The following is a 17,758-nucleotide window of genomic DNA, read 5'->3' as shown; positions in this document are numbered from 1 at the left end:
GTGCTTGTTATAATTATACTAGATACATTTTCCAGAGGTATCTCTGCTATGAGTTAGCCTGGGTGCCAGCCGAACTTAGCCCCGCCCACAAAACATTTTGGTCGGGAAGTTGGGTCTGGGGTCGCTCGGTTGTGGAAAAACGATGTCCGAACAAGAGCTGTTCGGACTAATCAAATTGTCAGGGCGGGCTTTATACGATGATGGACAGATGATCAACAGTAACGTGGGAGGGAGGGAGAGAGGGAGGGAGGGCGGGCGGAAATTGTTAGAACTTTGAGCCAAAAGTGAAACTTCGAGATAAGAAGACGCCGACAATTTCAAATATCTCCCAAGAATCAATCATTTCTCTATCCTCAGTCATGTCGACATTGCTAACTCCCTCTGTCTCATCCATAACGTAGCCTACCTTTAAAAAATACACTACCTTTCAAAAGTTTGGGGTCACTTAAAAATGTCCTTATTTTTCAAAGAAAAGCACTGTTTTTTTCAATGAAGATAACGTTAAATTAATCAGAAATACACTATACATTGTTAATGTGGTAAATGACTATTCTAGGTGGAAACGTCTGGTTTTTAATGAAATATCTACATATTTCATATCAGGCCTATTTCCAGCAACTATTACTGTATGTGTTCGAATGGTACATTGTGTTTGCTAATTGCCTTAGAAGGCTAATGGATGATTAGAAAGATTAGAATTAGAATGCCAAAGGTCTGCAATGTTGTAATTGCTGCAAATGGAGCATTATTTGACGAAAGCAAAGTTTGAAGAACAAAATTTATATTTCAAATAAAAATAATTATTTCTAATAATAATAATTAACCTTGTAAATGTCTTGACTATATTTTCTATTCATTTTGAAAGTTATTTGATAAATAAAAGTGTGAGTTTTCATGGAAAACACGAAATTGTCTGGGTGACCCCAAACTTTTGAACGGTAGTGTATATTTTTTTCCAACCTTTCAAAAATGTTCTTTCTCACACACAGTGAAAGGAGAGGAGAGGGGAGAGGAGAACAGAGAAGCTTTAAGTAGATTAAAACGGAGCAGAGTACAATAGAGTGTAGTATAATCCTCATTAAGTAGGCCTACTCATCACTAACTAACACTAACTTTTGTAGGGATATTTGTTAATTTTAAACTTTAAAAAAAAAATGATTAAAGCAGAGCAGAGTACAGAAGTACTCATCAATGATGCAAACTTTTAGGGGGAAATATTCTTCTTGTTGCCTGCCTCGCTCCATGGCAGCTTCGTAGACTAGCTTACGTTTGTTGTGCGTGATCCCCAGGAAATTTAAAAAAGCACGCAATTACAAGAAATATTATTGATCATGCCACCAAATACAGATTTAAAAAGCCTAACGAGCCTGGCTTGAAAATGAAAGGAGAAAGTACAGATATTTGTGTAAAACATGTAAGGGTTCAATGTAAAAGTTGTAAATAGTGAAGTAAAGTACCCATACCATATGTTATAGGCCTAGGCCAATAACAACGTTTTTGTAGGCTACTTCCCATCTCTGCAAGCCTGGCTTACTTGGTAAACTTGCTTTATGGAACAGGGCCCGGGTCTGACAAAACAAACGACCGAGCTGCAGGGTTGATGTAAAGTTGAGATGACGAGCTGATGAACAGCAGGTGTGTAGAACAGGTGGAGTGAAGAGATGGTGTGGATAAGGTGTGGATCAGCGGGCCTGGAGCCCACGCCCATCACAGACGGAAAAGCGAAACTGGAGACATTTACATTTAGTCATTTAGCAGACGCTCTTATCCAGAGCGACTTACAGTAAGTACAGGGACATTCCCCCCGAGGCAAGTAGGGTGAAGTGCCTTGCCCAAGGAGACAACGTCATTTGGCATAGCCGGGAATCGAACTGGCAACCTTATGATTACTAGCCCGATTCCGGAGACGTGGCAGAGGCTGAGAGATCGTCATGCTGAAATAGCATTTAGTGTGTACCCAGCATGAGATAGTCCAACAAGTAGAACCACTGTCATTCACGATTGATGGCTTATATGACAGAAAGTATTTTTAGGGCTCAGCCCCCAATGATAATGTGACATGGCTACAGTGCCTTGCAAAACTGTTAAACCCCCTTGCTAATAAATCACTAATTTCACTGGATAACAATTAATACATTTATGTATTATTATGCAAAATATAGAATTACTGGAAAAAACTAAGAAAGTCCCTTTCTTAATGAACTACCAGCATTAAATGAAACGATAATGATGTGTCAACAATACATAAACATTGTTTTAACACGTTAGAGCACCAAAACGTATTTAACCCTTGTGTTATCTTCGGGTCATTCTGACCCATCAGTCATTGTGACCCACCGTCGTATTGCGACAAATTTACCTCATACAAAAACAAAGTGAAGCATTTTCTTTTAACCGTTGGGCTGTCTCAGACCCCCCACATTGGAATGGTTAAAAGAAAATTATTTGTATTTGTTTTTGTATTGGGTAAAATTGGGTAAACACAACGATGGTTCGTTATGAACCTTTGGGTCATGTGACCCGAAGGCAGCACGAGGGTTAAGATAATGATCATTCATAATTTTATTTTTTATTATTATTATTTTTAGGGGTGCTGTGATGAAATTTAGGTGTGCTTGAGCACCCCTAAAATTATGACTAAAATCGCCACTGCATCCTATACATTATGTGAGCATTGCACAGGCAACATACAGTCCAAAAGGCTAAATTCACAAATGGGTCTGTATTTGTTGTTAAACAAAAAGGGAGAACAAACACAACTTTTTCAAATGTCGTGGTTGAACAATGTCGCTGCACATCCAGCTTTGAATGATTTGATGACATCCTTTTTCTGGGCAGATCCCACGGAGCCCGTGATGTAACTGCTCCAGTGCCCCGCGAAGATATAAATGCATTGGTCCACATAGAAATCCCTCAAACACGTGTGGCTGGCAGGAGAGGCGAGCGCTGTAAATATAGCCTACGTTTGTTGGGTAAGTAGGCTATTGTACATCGTTGATTATTGCCAAGTATTTTTTACAACAGAATTACATTGCTTTTTGGAACACCGGGCAGTTAATTGCATACAGTGACTTTCCTCCGGGAGGAATAGTTTTATTAAATCTTTCTCACTCGACCTGTGAGACTAGTGGTAAGACTGTCTCTGAAGTACTGTAGCGGGGTTGTGGAGTGCATACGATCCCTCTTTGATGTTTTCGTGCGGGTTTCGTTTTATTAGTTGGTTTGTGTTTAATAAAACATCTACATTGATAAATTATTTTGCATATAGCTTACAATATGCAAGCTATTATCAACAACTTTTCGCCATGAGCTGATGCGGAAGATTTTCACATTTTAAACAGAATGTGATATTTATCATCTGTTCGTTTTCATCACGTTAGCCATTAAGTGAGGTTTTTATGGTGCAGGAGAAATTCATAATTAGGCATTATTTTTGTAAGGAAAGCCCCATTTTTCGTTCATTCAGACTATTTAAAAAAAAAAAAAAATCAATCTACGAAAATCACCGGTAATGTTTAGCAAGGTTAATTGCTCATTCCTGTTATAGCCTAACTGCTATAGATCATGTTGGCTTAGGCTACTGTAACTATATCCTTTCTAGGATATTCACACTTCTTGGTGTAGGCTTAGTTACATGTATGAATTGTGTGTTTACGAGATTACAGCATAGTTTATAGGAGCAAACCCGTCGGGGCTGACACTTGCAGCGGCAAACGGCTAGCACCTGTTCGGTCCATAGGCAGTGTTGGAAGGATACTTTCAAAACGTATTCCGTTACAGAATAGGCCTACAGAATGAATGCCCAAAAATATAATTTGTAACGTTAGCAGACGCTCTTATCCAGAGCGACTTACAGTAAGTACAGGGACATTCCCCCGAGGCAAGTAGGGTGAAGTGCGTTGCCCAAGGACACAACCTCAATTGCATGGCCGGGAATCGAACCGGCAACCTTCTGATTACTAGCCCGATTCCCTAACAGCTCAGCCATCTGACTCCACAGCCATCCATAGTCTATTGTTCATTCTGGTATTGAAGGATGCAATAATTTAAATTGGTTAAGCATAACAAAGTTGTTTATTTGCTTCACATAGGCACTATATTTTTATTATTAAACATGTATTAAATATATCTATCTCTTATTAAAATAATGCTTATGTGTCTGACTGTACACCTTAACCTTAATAAACAAATCATACCATAACATGATTCATTTAAGCTGTTAACATTATTTCTTAACAAATAGGCAGCCTATGAAATCTAACGTAATCAATCAGAAAATTATTGAGGTGATTAAAAAACCGCCATTACACTATCTGCCTCAGGAGATGATTGAGGTACGAAGAACTGTGAGACGGTGCTCTGATTTCTGTGAGCTAATGTTGCTCTCCCGCGGCACGGCGGCCTGTCAGATGTGTGTCACATCTGACAGGCCGACGTGCGCAACAGATAACACTAGCCGACAAATTGTGCAATTGCCTTGATACTCATTTCCGCAGACACTTTCCAGCCAAGTATTTGATTCCTCCCACTCTCGTCGTTACTTTTGCATCCGCTTAGGTTTCAGCTCTGAAGCTTTCAAAGCTGGATGCGGGGGATATCTGGAGCTGCCTCCGAAATTCTTTCAAATCGACTCTCCAACCTATCTTGGTCACAGCCACCTATCTACGTCAGATCACAGACGGTTTAAATAACCTGCATTCTGTTACTCAGCTGGTACAATGCAAAGACAAAGTAATTAATACATAAAACACTCAAGAGACTGCAGGTAGGTCTGTTCCGATATCTGTAATTGATTTAGCTAGTTGTTGCTGTTGTTACTGATTTCTGAAAAAGGTGAAATCTGCATGCAGGAGGATGGAACGAGCCAATCACATCAACATTGCGATGACTGACGACCTGACTACCAATGGGATTCCACAGCCAAATGTCATCTTCACCGTGGACCAATCGCGGCAGCCCAAGGGTGCGGTGGTCAGTTTCCATGACATCCAGTACAAGGTGGTGGTGAAGACCGGACCCCTCTGTAAGAGGAAGATGATCCCACGGAACATACTGGTGGACCTGAAGTACGCACACACACGCACACACACGCGCACACACACATGCGCACTATGGGGTGTAATCAGTGTCAGCGGTTCATATACAAAGCGCAGAGTAGCGCCTGCACACGCCTGACATGCGCCTGACATACACCTCAAATAAACCTGACATACACCTCAAATAAACCTGACATACACCTCAAGTACACCTGACATGCGCCTGACATACACCTCAAATACACCTGACATACACCTCAAGTACACCTGACATACGCCTGACATGCGCCTGACATACACCTCAAATACACCTGACATACACCTCAAGTACACCTGACATACGCCTCAAATACGTGAGGCCTACGTGAACACTACGCCTAACTGTTTGATAGATATCTAGGCTACACACAGGCAGGTGTTATGTGTGCTTCGCATACTGACACAGAAACGCCTGTGAATGCAAACTGTAAGGTGTAGTGTTCATTCTGCGCTTTCTAAAACTCGCCAGAGTAGCCCACGCGTAATTCCCCCGTATCAGGTATGCGGTGAACGCACTGTGTGCAGCTACGCTGACACTGATTACACCCCATAGCGCACACACGCACACACACACACACATGCTCCTGATGGGCAAGTCAGCACCGTCGTTGCTGTGATTATGAATGAGAGGCATCATGTAAAGTGCTTTGGAATGCAATATATAAATGCAGTCTCTTTACCATCTTCGATAGGGATCTTTTGGACTCTACTAATGCAGACTTTGACCCCCTTAATGACGTTTGCTCATGGTGATACAGATTCTTTATTCCATATGTCGAGCTCTCCCTCATCTGGTCAGAAGTAAGTGGTAAGCATAAAGGCTGAAACGAGCATCAAGCGTAACGGCAAGGTCACATTTAGGTGGCCAAGTCCTCGGCGCGCTGTAGATGAACCCAGGCGTGCTGTAGATGAACCCAGCCGCGCTGTAGATGAACCCAGCCGCGCTGTAGATGATCCCAGCCGCGCTGTAGATGATCCCAGGCGCGCTGTAGATGATCCCAGGCGCGCTGTAGATGAACCCAGGCGCGCTGTAGATGAACCCAGGCGCGCTGTAGATGAACCCAGCCGCGCTGTAGATGAACCCAGCCGCGCTGTAGATGAACCCAGCCGCGCTGTAGATGAACCCAGGCGCGCTGTAGATGATCCCAGGCGCGCTGTAGATGAACCCAGGCGCGCTGTAGATGAACCCAGGCGCGCTGTAGATTAACCCAGGCGCGTTGTAGATTAACCCAGGACGGTAAAACAAACGACCGTTGGAGTGTTAGATTTCTACATTCCGACATACTCTGATGGTGAGGCTGCTTCTAGTCTAATGGAGGCTGCTTCTAGTCTGATGGTGAGGCTGCTTCTAGTCTGATGGTGAGGCTGCTTCTAGTCTGATGGTGAGGCTGCGATGAATGAAACTATCAGAAGAATAGCATTAAATTAGTGTTAAATAGACTTGACATGTCCCATGGAGAAATGGCATAATTTCAACCCCCCCCCTCCCTCTGCTCTGAACTAGTGTTAATTATATTATATTAATCATGGATTCTTGCAGATAATCTCCCTGATACACCTGACTGCCAGGGAAACGAATTAAACAACCTCACGTGACACAGAGACAAAGCTGAGCTGTTTTGACAGTTTTAGATACTTTTTTACAGACCTTTGGATTCCATTGTGTAACTGTTCCTTTGTACAAATACAATTCTCCCTCCAGCTTAGAATATTTTCACCATCTGTATGTGAAGCCCAGACGTGTTTAGAGACCTCCTAAATGCTGCTGTTGTTCGTGTTTATGTGTTCTACACAGCCATCCTTGCAGACCTGCTGGATGTCTGGAGAGCTTGTCTGTGTCTCTGCAGACCTGCTGGATGTCTGGAGAGCTTGTCTGTGTCTCTGCAGACCTGCTGGATGTCTGGAGAGCTTGTCTGTGTCTCTGCAGACCTGCTGGATGTCTGGAGAGCTTGTCTGTGTCCTTGCAGACCTGCTGGATGACTGGAAAGCTTGTCTGTGTCCCTGTAGACCTGCTGGATGTCTGGAGAGCTTGTCTGTGTCCTTGCAGACCTGCTGGATGACTGGAGAGCTTGTCTGTGTCCCTGTAGACCTGTTGGATGACTGGAGAGCTTGTCTGTGTCCCTGCAGACCTGCTGGATGTCTGGAGAGCTTGTCTGTGTCCTTGCAGACCTGCTGGATGTCTGGAGAGCTTGTCTGTGTCCCTGTAGACCTGCTGGATGACTGGAGAGCTTGTCTGCGTCTCTGCAGACCTGCTGGATGTCTGGAGAGCTTGTCTGTGTCCCTGTAGACCTGCTGGATGTCTGGAGAGCTTGTCTGTGTCCCTGCAGACCTGCTGGATGTCTGGAGAGCTTGTCTGTGTCCCTGCAGACCTGCTGGATGTCTGGAGAGCTTGTCTGTGTCCTTGCAGACCTGCTGGATGTCTGGAGAGCTTGTCTGTGTCCCTGTAGACCTGCTGGATGTCTGGAGAGCTTGTCTGTGTCCCTGTAGACCTGCTGGATGTCTGGAGAGCTTGTCTGTGTCTCTGCAGACCTGCTGGATGTCTGGAGAGCTTGTCTCTGTGTCCCTGCAGACCTGCTGGATGTCTGGAGAGCTTGTCTGTGTCCCTGTAGACCTGCTGGATGTCTAGAGAGATTGTCTGTGTCCCTGTAGACCTGCTGGATGACTGGAGAGCTTGTCTGTGTCCTTGCAGACCTGCTGGATGTCTGGAGAGCTTGTCTGTGTCCCTGTAGACCTGCTGGATGTCTGGATAGCTTGTCGGTGTCTCTGCAGACCTGCTGGATGTCTGGATAGCTTGTCTGTGTCTCTGTAGACCTGCTGGCTGTCTGGAGAGCTTGTCTGTGTCCGCAGCTGAACACCCAGATGTCGACACTTTACAACCCAGATAAGATGCACCTGATGGAGCGGTACAGATACGAAGCCCATTTCGATGCCCAGCACACAAGAGCCGCTTAAAGTGTTGTTAGAGAAAAGTAATACGTCAGACAATATAAAAGACTGGGCTGCTCCAGTGTCCCTTAGTATGCGCACAGGGCACTGGTTCATCGCATCCGCCTTGAGGGAAACCAACCCGTCCAATAACAGGGTTCCAATGTGTCCCCCTCCATCTCCGGGGTTAGTAGCGACATTGGACCCACCAACTTCCACACTAGACCAACCTCTTTTGGTCGTTTATTTGGCTGTGACTGCTGCTTGCGTTTCAACATAAAGCAGTCAGCCTTAAGGTGTCCTGTTTGGTGACAGTAGTAACACTCCCGTTCCTCGTTGGAGCGGAGAGGCAACGGGCGTGGCGGACTGGACTGCACTCTGGCCGGGGCAGAAGGGGTAAAAACCCTACTCTCATTCCGGGGAGGTCCAAAAGACTGCTTGTGCGTTAACACAAACTCATCAGCAAGCACAGCAGCTTGCGCTATCGTTCCGACTTTTTGCTCGTTCAAGTAAGTCACCAACCGATCGGGCAGGCTGTTCTTGAACTCTTCGAGGAGAATCAGCTCCGACAGAGACTCAAAGTCGGTTGCCCTACTTGCCTTGTAAACAGGGACTCTTTCTCGCGAGCAAACTCCATAAATGTTCTACCGGATGCTTTCTTAAAAGTCCGGAACTTCTGTCTATACGCCTCAGGCACTAGCTCGTAGGCACGAAGCACCGCTGCCTTGATCGCTTCATATGACAAACAATCCTCCAAAGAGAGAGCAGGTAAAACCTCCTGGGCTTTACCCGTCAGTCTACACTGGAGCAGTATAGCCCAAACCTCTTTTGGCCATTTCAGGGAGGTAGCAACCCGTTCAAAAGCACTGAAGTACGAATCTACTTCTGCCTCACGAAACTGGGGAACTAACCCTACGTTCCTGCCCACGTCGAAACCCCCCCCAGCCGCGGAGGAGGCCGCACTTGTGGACCTAGCAGGACCAGGGGCTGCAGCAGCCTCTAGGTCTAGGCGTTTTAGCCTTACCTCTCTTTCTATTTCTATTTCCATTTCCAACTCCAGTTTCCTCATAGCCAACCGGTGTCGGTAATCAGCATCTCTCTCTTTCTCTTGTGCCTCAAACTGAAAACGTGCCAAGCGTAGCCTAAGGCGGGCATCATCGCCGGCGTCATCACTGGAAGCCGAAGTTAACCGGGGCCCAGCATGAAGAGGCTTAAGCTCCGCATCTGAAGGACCCGCCTCAGCCTCAACCAGCGCTGCCTCAACTGCCTCTTCCTCTTTGCTGTCCAGCACCCCGTTGTGCACCAACAGGCGCACCACAACCTCCTTTAGTTCGGCCTTTAACAAACTAGACAAGAGCTCCAAGCCAAAGTGTGTCGCAATGGCATACAAGTCCCCTTTCTTGCAGGCGTCAATCTGTTCAACAGAAGGATCCCCAAGAAAACCCTCAACATCAAAAGTGCTCATGGTGAGGCCAAGGAAACCCCAACCAACACCACCGGCCTACGGGACGTGTGCACTGCACACCAACGCTAACCAAACCTGTAGCACAAGGATCAAGGATCCTGGACGAGCCCCCACTTTATGTTACGCCTCCCGCTGGCTCGGAGTGGAAGTACGCAACATAGGGCTACAGGTAAAGCCAGTGAGGGTGCAGTCATACAAACCAGATACTCCAATATGAATAACGTAAATAATGTAACGTTTATTCGTTATACACAGCAACACCGGGATCAAAGAGGACAATTAGTGACACTGTCAGGCCAAATAGTGTCCTAGGGCCAAATAGTGTCCTACCTGACGTCACAATGCCGTTCCAATGCAAGGACGCGTCCGTCGCTATGCCGACCTTAAATTCCTGAGATATCTACGCGTGCTAGCAGGAAACTGTCATGGTTGCTATACTGGTTACTAGGTACGAAGTTTTGTATCTCTGTACTCTACGATTTAAAGTTTTCACTTGTTCGACATTCCTGAGACAGCAACGCGTGCAGGTAGAATACTATACGTGTTGCCTTCCCGGTCTGTTAAAATTGATGCTAAATAAGTAATTTTTTCTACAAAAACAACTAGCTAGCTAGCACTAGCTATCAAAGGAGTGAAAGCTTTAAATCGTAGAGTATAATAAACTGGTTTAAATAAGCCTAAATACAAAACTTCGTACCTAGTACCCAGTATAGCAACCATGACAGTTTCCTGCTAGCACGCGTAGATATCTCGGGAAATTTAAGGTTGGCATAGCGACGGATGCGTCCTTGCATCGGAATGGCATTGTGACGTCAGGTAGGACAGTATTTGGCCCTAGGACACTATTTGGCCTGACAAAGGTCGGCACCAAAGAAAAAAACATAAACAAACCCGCCCGCCCCTTAGACCGGTGCTAAACACCTAAAAAAGACAGTGGGTGGTGCTCACTACTAACTTGGGGAAGTAACAAAAGGTGCTACTACGTGGGTGTGAAATGTAGACCCCGGGGTATCTTACCTATCCCCGTTTGTCCTGGTGCACGCAACAAAACAAACAGAAACAAAAGAGACTGAAGACAAGACACAAGCAGGCCTCTAAACCAAAGTAAACGGTAAAGACAAACGCATAAACAGACATAAACCAGGAAACCAGGAAAACCAATACCAAACATACCAGAGCTCTGCCACAGCTCAACACAAAACCAATCCTCTCTCACCCAAAAGTAGGAGGAGACAGAACACAAAACAGAACACAAGACAGGCAGGGCAAACACAACGTGCATGCACGTAACAACAACTAAAAATGCTTTGATAGGATCAGTTAGCATTACATAATGGTGTTCAAATGATTTGGCAGTAACAGAGAGTGGGGTGGATGTGTATTTAATATGTGGGGAAAGAAGCAAACCTGTCCCACCATCTCGCCCGGTTGAGCGGGGTGAGTGAGAGAACGAGTGGTTGATGGAGAGAGCAGCTGGAGTTGCAGTGTTCTCTGGGCGGATCCATGTCTCTGTCAGCGCAAGGGCGTGCAGAGAAGCATTGGATGCAAACGCTGGGATGAAGTCTGCCTTGTTCACAGCCGACTGGAAGCTCCAGAGCCCTATAGAAAGAGAGAGGGCAGGTGGAGAAGATCTGGATAGGTAGCTAAGATTAGAAGTGGACCGTATATACTTTGTGACATATCTACGTCTGCGAGTGTTGTAATGAACGGGAAAGCTGAAGAAAGATTATAAACGTGTCAGAATCAAAAAAAAAATATTCGCCATGTATGTTATACAAACACGGAATTTACGGTGGCAGGAAGGTGCAAACAATGAACATATACGGATCTTAAATTAAGTCTCTCTGAGTACAGTCGTTTAGCCTCTCTCACCTCCTTGCTAAACCTGTTCTTCGACTCCTTGAATCTGTCTCTATCCCCACTCCTAAATGCTTCTCTGACCTCAACCTTCTGAGCTCTGCTGAGAACCAGGGTTTGTCGTTGTTGAAGCTCACCCTGGTGCGTGTTGGAATACAGCAGTCCTCACAGAAGCTGATGTATGATGTCACAGCCTCTGTGAGCTCATCCAGACTATTGGTAGCAGTCGTGAACATGTCCCAGTCAGTGCAGTCCAAGCACGCCCGCAGATCCTCCATAGCTTCACTGGTCCACTGTTTTGATGTCCTCACAGCAGGCTTACAGCGCTTTAGCTTCTGCCTGTATGCAGGAATCAGGTGGACCATGGCGTGGTCAGAGTGACCCAGTGCTGCTCGGGGGACCGCATGGTATGCTTTGCTGATTGTAGAGTAGCAGTGATCCAAGGTGTTTCCTTCTCTGGTTGGTATTTGATGAATTGTCTGTATTTGGGGAGTTTGTGGCTGAGACTGCCTTTGTTAAAGTCGCCGAGTACGATAACAAGGGAATCCGGGTTTGCTCGCTCCACTCTCAGAATCTGGTCGGCGAGCATGCGTTGGGCCTCTTTAACCTGTGGACCCGGCGCCATGTAAACTCCGACCAAAATGAGCGACGCGAATTTGCATGGCGAGTAAAATGGTTTACAGATTAGTAAAATGGTTTACAGGTGTCAGATTAATGGTATCAGATTCTGTGTTTCAGTGGAATGATGAGACCTGGTCTGAACGCTATTATGGGACCGACTGGCTGTGGGAAGTCATCGTAAGTGTTCATCTTCAGATCTAGAACACCTGGATCAGGCTGTTCAGATCTAGAACACCTGGATCAGGCTGTTCAGATCTAGAACACCTGGATCAGACTGTTCTAGTCACATGACCCTAAACCTGTTGGAATGTTGGACCATCTGTTGTTTAAGGATTAGTAGTCCTGATGTGAAATGTTCTTCATCCTAACGTTCTCCTGATGTGCTGTTTAGGTTCCTGGATGTTCTGGCGGCGCGTAAGGACCCGTCTGGTCTGTCAGGAGAAGTGCTGATTGACGGGGCACCCCAGCCCTCCAACTACAAGTGTCTCTCCGGCTACGTGGTCCAGGTACTGGGGAAGCTTCATCTGCTACACCCCTGACCCCAGCCCTGTCACCCCTGACCCCAGCCCTGTCACCCCTGACCCCTGACCCCAGCCCTGTCACCCCTGACCCCAGCCCTGTCACCCCTGACTCCTGACCCCAGCCCTGTCACCCCTGACCCCAGCCCTGTCACCCCTGACCCCAGCCCTGTCACCCCTGACCCCTGACCCCAGCCCTGTCACCCCTGACCCCAGCCCTGTCACCCCTGACTCCTGACCCCAGCCCTGTCACCCCTGACCCCAGCCCTGTCACCCCTGACCCCTGACCCCAGCTCTGTCACCCCTGACCCCAGCCCTGTCACCCCTGACCCCTGACCCCAGCCCTGTCACCCCTGACCCCAGCCCTGTCACCCCTGACCCCAGCTCTGTCACCCCTGACCCCTGACCCCAGCCCTGTCACCCCTGACCCCAGCCCTGTCACCCCTGACTCCTGACCCCAGCCCTGTCACCCCTGACCCCAGCCCTGTCACCCCTGACCCCAGCCCTGTCACCCCTGACCCCAGCCCTGTCACCCCTGACCCCTGACCCCAGCCCTGTCACCCCTGACTCCTGACCCCAGCCCTGTCACCCCTGACCCCAGCCCTGTCACCCCTGACCCCTGACCCCAGCTCTGTCACCCCTGACCCCAGCCCTGTCACCCCTGACCCCTGACCCCAGCCCTGTCACCCCTGACCCCAGCCCTGTCACCCCTGACCCCAGCTCTGTCACCCCTGACCCCTGACCCCAGCTCTGTCACCCCTGACCCCTGCCCTGTCACCCCTGACCCCTGACCCCAGCCCTGTCACCCCTGACCCCAGCCCTGTCACCCCTGACCCCAGCCCTGTCACCCTGCCTGCAGGATGACGTGGTGATGGGGACGCTGACAGTGAGGGAGAACCTGCGCTTCTCTGCAGAGCTGCGTCTCCCCATCAGCGTGAGAAGGGAGGAGAAGGAGGCCAAGGTCAACCACCTGGTGAAGGAGCTGGGGCTGGCCAAGGTGGCCAACGCTAAGGTGAGTTTTGACAGCAACAGCAACGTATCTACTCCCCTCCTTTCCTCACCTCTCCTCCCCTCTCGTCCCCTCCTCCCCTCCCCTGTCCTCCCCTGTCCTCCCCTCCCCTGTCCTCCCCTCCCCTCCCCTGTCCTCCCCTCCCCTGTTCTCCCCTGTCCTCCCCTGTTCTCCCCTGTCCTCCCCTCCTCCAGGTGGGGACCCAGCTGATCAGGGGGATCTCAGGGGGGGAGAGGAAGAGGACCAGCATCGGTATGGAGCTGATCATGGAACCGTCCGTGCTGTTCCTGGACGAGCCCACCACCGGTCTGGACGCCAGCACCGCCAACTCTGTCCTGCTGCTGCTTAAGAGGTGGGGGTTGTAGTCCTTCAGGGCGACTATATTTGTAGTGTTCTAACTCAGTGTTGTCACCTGCTGCTGAAGAGGCAAAACTGCTAGCCTCCTAGCATGTCTCCTGTATTGCTTACTGATTTCCTTCCTTCTTTCTTTGCTGTTTCCCTCCATCCTTTATTCCTTCCCTCCTCCATTCCCTCACTTCATTTCTGCTGCTTTATCTGAAGATGATGTCAGTATGGTAAAACACAAGGCCCCTTTAGCTCTCAATGATCCTTCCCTCCTTCCTTCCCTCCTTCTCCTCAGTCCTCCTCTTCCTCCTCCTCCAGGGACGTTTCTATTAATGTCAGGTCATGAAGAATTTCACACTGCTTCATCATCTTCATCAGCTCACAAACATACCATTGGTCTCCTCGGATTCGCTGCTTCCTCCTTTAGAATGGCCAATCAGGGGCGCACCATCATCCTGTCCATCCACCAACCACGTTACTCCATCTACCGGCTGTTTGACACCCTCACCCTATTGGTCAGCGGGAAGATGGTGTACCATGGACCGGGGAAGAACGCTCTCGACTACTTTGCTGACATAGGTAGCTTTTATTTACCTTCCTCTCTCTCTCTCTCTCTCTCTCTCTCTCTCTCTCTCTCTCTCTCTCTCTCTCTCTCTCTCTCTCTCTCTCTCTCTCTCTCTCTCTCTCTCTCTCTGTCTCTCTCTCTCTCTCTCTCTCTCTCTCTCTCTCTCTCTGTGTGTCTCTCTCTCTGTGTGTCTCTCTGTCTCTCTCACCATATATACTGTATATAAATATAGAAGTTACATTTATTATTGCTTTTAAAATGGTGTATACATTAAAATACAGTATATACAGTGTGTAAATATAAGTAATTCAAATCAATGTATTGGAAAGTACTGCATGTACTGCTGTTTTACCTGGTGTGTGTGTGTGTGTGTGGTTTCCCAGGTTACACTTGCGAGCTCCACAACAACCCAGCAGACTTCTTTCTGGATGTGATCAACGGAGACTCTACCGGCAACGCCATGAACAAGATGCAGAGCTCAGACGGTAACACACTCACACACACCCACACACGCTCTCACACTCGCACACACACTCACATAGCTCAGACGGTAACACACACACACTGCCAATCCACCATATAGAATTCCACTTATCGATCCATGAAAAGCTGAACTTATTATATTCTTCTGTACAGAACTTCTCCTGATGTAATCATATTTAACGCTGAACCTGTCGGCACCAAAGCTATTTCCTAGAGCCTCAGTCTGTGATGATTGTCACCAAACTAGCTAAATTAGCTCTCACTTTAAATGCATACAATGTAGTTACTTCCCTGGATCCTCTCTCTCTCCCTCTCTCTCTGTCTCCCTCTCTTTCGCCTCCCCCATCACTTCTCTTTCCCTCCCTGTTTGGCCAAAGCCCCTCCAGACCTAATCCATCTGGCCCGGGTCAGAAGTTGTTTGTATTAGAGCGTGAAAACTCTCTGATGTCTTTAGAGCATGATTAACTCTGCAGAGATTACAGGGTAGTAACTACATACAAGGTACCTCTGGGGGGGAAAACACAATTATTTATTCATCTTTATTCATTCATTTTTAACGTCGCCCTGCTCCAGGTATTAAAATCTCCCAAAGATGTGATTTACATCTGTTGTCAGACTTCACTAACCTCCCCTCCCTCCCTTCTCTCTCTCTCCTAATCCCTCTCCTCCATCCTCCTTCCTCTCTCCTCCACCCTTCTCCCCCTCTCCTCCTCTTCCCCCTCTCCTCCTCTTCCTCCTCTCCCCCCTCTCCTCCTCTTCCCCCTCTCCTCCTCTTCCCCCTCTCCTCCTCTCCCCCCTCTCCTCCTCTTCCCCTCTCCTCCTCTTCCCCCCTCTCCTCCTCTCCCCCTCTCCTCCTCTTCCCCCTCTCCTCCTCTTCCCCCTCTCCTCCTCTCCCCCCCTCTCCTCCTCTTCCCCCTCTCCTCCTCTCCCCCCTCTCCTCCTCTTCCCCCTCTCCTCCTCTTCCCCCTCTCCTCCTCTTCCCCCTCTCCTCCTCTCCCCCCTCTCCTCCTCTCCCCCCTCTCCTCCTCTTCCCCCTCTCCTCCTCTTCCCCTCTCCTCCTCTTCCCCCTCTCCTCCTCTTCCCCCTCTCCTCCTTCCTGTGCAGAAATCGACCTGGAAGAGCTGATGAGGTCTCGCCAGCGCATCGAGGAGCAGCTGGTGGAGCGGTACCGCAGCAGCCCATCCTGCCGGGAGACCCTGGCCCAGCTGGGGCTTCTGGTCCAGGGAAGGGAGTACAGCGTGCAGCCCAAGGCCAGGACCATCACCTACAACTGCTCCTTCTTCCACCAGCTGCACTGGGTCCTGAAGAGAACCTTCAAGAACCTGCTGCTGAACCCACAGACCTCCGTGGCACAGGTGGGGTGGAGGTGGTGCACACACACACACACACACTGAACACACACACACACACACTGAACACACACACATTGAACACACTGCCTAGTCTTAAGGAGCATCTAATTCCTTTGTGTTCAGGGTTAAACCCTTCAGACGTGTTGAACCAATATAACCTCTAACACCTTCCAACCCCCCGCACCACACACACACACACACACCCGCCAGCCAGGCATTAAGACCAGAAGGGGAGGAGGGTGCAAGTCTGATAACCTTATGACAAGACTTAGCCCTCACCCCCCACACACACACACACCGAAGCAACTCTCTTGGACATAATATGAGTCTTAAATTGTGTCCTCTCTCTCTCGCCTTCTAACAAATCACTCAGCTCTGACCCAGGACTGGGCGGGGTGCTGGTGAGAAGGGGTTAGGGAAGGGGCCATCAGAGATCAGTCACTTTAAGAGCTGTTAGCAGCTAATCTGATCCATATGAATTGGCCTGGCTTTAGTCTGGAAGCGGCTTTGGTGGCTGTTGTGACCCCAGTCTCAGCCAGTTGGCCTGCGATCTGAACTGATATCATCTCTGTTCCTGATCCGGCTGACCCAAACCTGACACACTGTCACATGAGGGCCCCTGTGACGGGAGGGGTGGAGGGAGGTGGAGGTGTGGAGGGGGTGAGGGGTAGAGGGAGGGAGAGGTATAGGGGGTGAGGGGTGGAGGTGTGGAGGGGCAGGGGGTGTGAAACAAGGCTCAACCTTATTAGCTTATTCCTTCACCCTGGGAACTGTGCTGGTGCTGCTCAGGTCTGTCAGAACCTGTAAACCGTCAGGATTAAACCCTGCCTCGAGCCTGCCTCTCTTTCACTCTCTCTCTCTGTCTCTCTCTCTCCCTCTGTCTCTGTCTCTCTGTCTCTGTCTTGATAATACTGATTTTCTCTCTTTCTGGAACAGGAACAAAGCGGCTTCCCTCCAGAGGATAAATAATGTTCTACTCTTTTAGTTCTCTCTCCCTCTCCCTCTCTCTCTGTATCTCTCTCCCTCCCTCTCTCTCTCTGTATCTCTCTCCCTCTCTCTCTGTATCTCTCTCCCTCCCTCTCTCTCTCTGTATCTCTCTCCCTCTCTCTCCCTCCCTCTCTCTCTCTGGATCTCTCTCCCTCCCTCTCTCTCTCTGGATCTCCCTCCCTCTCTCTCTGGATCTCTCTCCCTCCCTCTCTCTGGATCTCTCTCCCTCCCTCTCTCTCTCTGTATCTCTCTCCCTCCCTCTCTCTCTCTGGATCTCTCTCTCTGGATCTCTCTCTCTGTGTCCACCTGCATTTCAGAAAGTATAGAAGACAGTGTGTCAGAGTTCAGTCTGTCCTTCCCTCCCTGAAAGCCCCTTAGTCACCCTTCTCCAGAGAGGCCACAGAGAGATTAGTTTACAATAAAGCGAAATCTTGAGAGCTGTGATCAGAACACCGTCATGTGATGGAAGTTTCCGAGCAGCGGTGACGTCATGTTGTCTGATGGCGCAGTACTTCCTGTAGTTCTCCACACTTCCTGTAGTTCTCCACAAAACTGT

At 48.6% G+C, this 17,758-nt stretch overlaps 1 protein-coding gene across 1 annotated transcript in view; it reads left to right on the top strand.

Annotated features, from left to right (window-relative positions):
* The first annotated feature begins 4,829 nt into the window (after positions 1 to 4,829).
* The window catches only part of abcg2d (ATP binding cassette subfamily G member 2 (JR blood group)), a 16,116-nt gene continuing 3,187 nt past the window's right edge, over positions 4,830 to 17,758 (top strand). Inside the window, exons 1-8 of the mRNA XM_062478262.1 lie at positions 4,830 to 5,066; positions 12,061 to 12,120; positions 12,335 to 12,449; positions 13,321 to 13,473; positions 13,665 to 13,822; positions 14,243 to 14,394; positions 14,764 to 14,865; positions 15,968 to 16,232. Of these exons, the coding sequence (XP_062334246.1) occupies positions 4,855 to 5,066; positions 12,061 to 12,120; positions 12,335 to 12,449; positions 13,321 to 13,473; positions 13,665 to 13,822; positions 14,243 to 14,394; positions 14,764 to 14,865; positions 15,968 to 16,232 (1,217 nt within the window). The 5' untranslated portion in view covers positions 4,830 to 4,854. The remainder of the gene's footprint in view (positions 5,067 to 12,060; positions 12,121 to 12,334; positions 12,450 to 13,320; positions 13,474 to 13,664; positions 13,823 to 14,242; positions 14,395 to 14,763; positions 14,866 to 15,967; positions 16,233 to 17,758) is intronic.

The sequence above is a fragment of the Osmerus eperlanus genome, chromosome 14 (genome assembly GCF_963692335.1).
Source record: "Osmerus eperlanus chromosome 14, fOsmEpe2.1, whole genome shotgun sequence".
NCBI classification, from domain to species: Eukaryota; Metazoa; Chordata; class Actinopteri; order Osmeriformes; family Osmeridae; genus Osmerus; species Osmerus eperlanus.
The sequence above is the reverse complement of the archived record's forward strand: the minus strand, read 5'-3'. Positions and strand labels throughout refer to the sequence as shown.